Source organism: Zerene cesonia, chromosome 25, assembly GCF_012273895.1.
Source record: "Zerene cesonia ecotype Mississippi chromosome 25, Zerene_cesonia_1.1, whole genome shotgun sequence".
In the NCBI taxonomy this organism is placed as follows: domain Eukaryota; kingdom Metazoa; phylum Arthropoda; class Insecta; order Lepidoptera; family Pieridae; genus Zerene; species Zerene cesonia.
The window spans coordinates 3,003,751-3,005,918 of NC_052126.1; the positions used below are offsets into that span (position 1 = coordinate 3,003,751).

Below are 2,168 nucleotides of genomic sequence, written 5' to 3' on the forward strand. Positions count from 1 at the left end.
GAAATTACTCTGTAGTCTGTGGATAATTGGTGCATCTCGAGATCATGCTGTGATGAAATGCTCTGATTATTTTCATGTATTCATATCGAATTTTAAACCCTTTTTCAATCTATAACGATATTAAAACACAAAACAACCCCGTGCTAAGGATCGATCCGATTGCTCAGCTGTTGGTTTTGAAATTTGTTTATTGAGAGATATAATTGCAAATGGACTAGTTAGTAAAAGATAAACTAAATCATGAGTGGTATATATAATAAACAAAGTTATTTTAATTAAGAAAATAGATAGATAGATTTAAATTTATGTATATATAATGTATGAGATTTAACCGTTATTTTTATATTCGAAAGAAAGTGTTAATATATTACACTGAAGAATGTCTGAGCCATTCTACTGAAGTCTAGGTAAACTATGGTGAGATATTAACATAGCGCTTTATCACTTCATCGGATGAATAAATGCTCCATAAATTACACTTAGTGTTTATTGCTCAGAAATCCATCCAGCATGACGTAGCCGCTTTATGTGAGATCTATTACTAAATGTTTCAGCCATATTTACGCAACTTATACCAAACTAGTAGGATTTTGACTTTCAAAATATATCGTCATATGTTGAGTATTACTTGCAGAGTTGTTTACCTTTATAATAATAACTGGGTTAAATAAAATTAGCGCATATTTATAATTTTTTTATTATATCAGCCTCAACGTAAGGTAATTGCAAAAGTATCTCTTTCGCAAATACATAAAACAAAGCATAAACAAGTAATAACAGATCATTCTTTAGATTTCTATACACGACATTCAAGTTGGGAATTGCGTTTGATAAATATAATCAATCACAAAGACTTTTCACGCTTCCAGAACGTTCTGGAAGCATCAAAATCTCTAATTTACATACACACTACGAATACTAAATGATCACATTTCGAACTTAACCTATAAGGTACTGGTGTGAGACCTAATTTGTATTGCTGTTTAATGCCAGCCGTGGTGCTCTTCTTTCTTCAGATGTACTGGGACGTGGACTTTGACGGGGTATGGGACCTCCTTGACGAGGGGCACTGGGACTTCCTTGTACACGGGGTATGGCTTGTCAATGGGCACTTTAACTTCATAGGGGACCTTCTTCTCAACGGTGTAGGGGAACTTCTTGTACACGTCATAAGGTTTGGGCACGAGCACCTTGACTGGAACTGGGTAGGGCTTCTCCACCTCCACCTTGTAAGGCTTGTCGACTGGAACCTTAACTTCGTAGGGGACAGGCTTGTGTACTGTGACGGGGTAAGGCTTTTCGACGGACACTGGGTAAGGCTTCTCGACGTACACGTGGTAAGGCCTGTCTACTGGGACCTTGACTTCATAAGGCACCTTCTTAACGACTTCGTAGGGCTGGGGAACTTTCACTTCGTATTTCACGGGGACGGGAACTTTCTTTTCAACGGTGTAGGGCTGGGGATAGGGTACTTTAACTTCATAGGGCACTTTCTTTTCAACAGTGTAAGGAGTTGGCACTTTTACTTTGACTTCGAAAGGCTTGTCGACGGGGACCTTGACTTCATAAGGCACTTTCTTTTCAACTGTGTAAGGTTCGGGAACGTAGACGGGGTATTTGACGTACTCCTTGACGGTAACTGGCACCTTCTTTTCGACGGTGTAAGGCTGGGGATAGGGCACTTTGACTTCATAAGGTACTTTCTTTTCAACAGTGTATGGAACGTGCTTCTCGACGGTGTACGGGACGGGGACTTTCTTGATCACTTCGATGGTCTTGACGTGATGATGGTGTCCGTGGTCGCTTTGGATTGGTTTCCAGGAGTCGCTGGAGACGCCTCCGAATTCACCACCATGACCGCTGAAGTCTCCACTGCTGAAGCCGTGGCTGCTGCCACCATAGCCCCCGTGCCCACCATCACCGATCTGGTAACCTCCGCCGTAAGAGCCGGTATCGTAAATGCCTCGTTTGTCCTGCTTCTTTTCTTCTGTGGCAGCGCTCTTTCCCTTCTCCTCGGTGGCAAGGGCCACCACGGCCAGCGATGCAACTAATACAACCTGAGAACAAATATAAATAAGATTTTATCCGGTGGTCGTTGCAGCCTTTAGGACGTCCACTGTTGGACATAGGCCTCCCCCAAAGATTTCCAAAACGACCGATCACCAGCG

General features: G+C 42.0%; 1 protein-coding gene across 1 annotated transcript in view; it reads right to left on the reverse strand.

Moving 5' to 3' along the window:
- Positions 1–681: 681 nt before the first annotated feature.
- LOC119836659 (repetitive proline-rich cell wall protein) overlaps positions 682–2,168 on the reverse strand; it is a 6,227-nt gene continuing 4,740 nt past the window's right edge. The window contains exon 2 of the mRNA XM_038362046.1: positions 682–2,057. Coding sequence (XP_038217974.1) covers positions 984–2,057 — 1,074 coding nt within the window. The 3' untranslated portion in view covers positions 682–983. The remainder of the gene's footprint in view (positions 2,058–2,168) is intronic.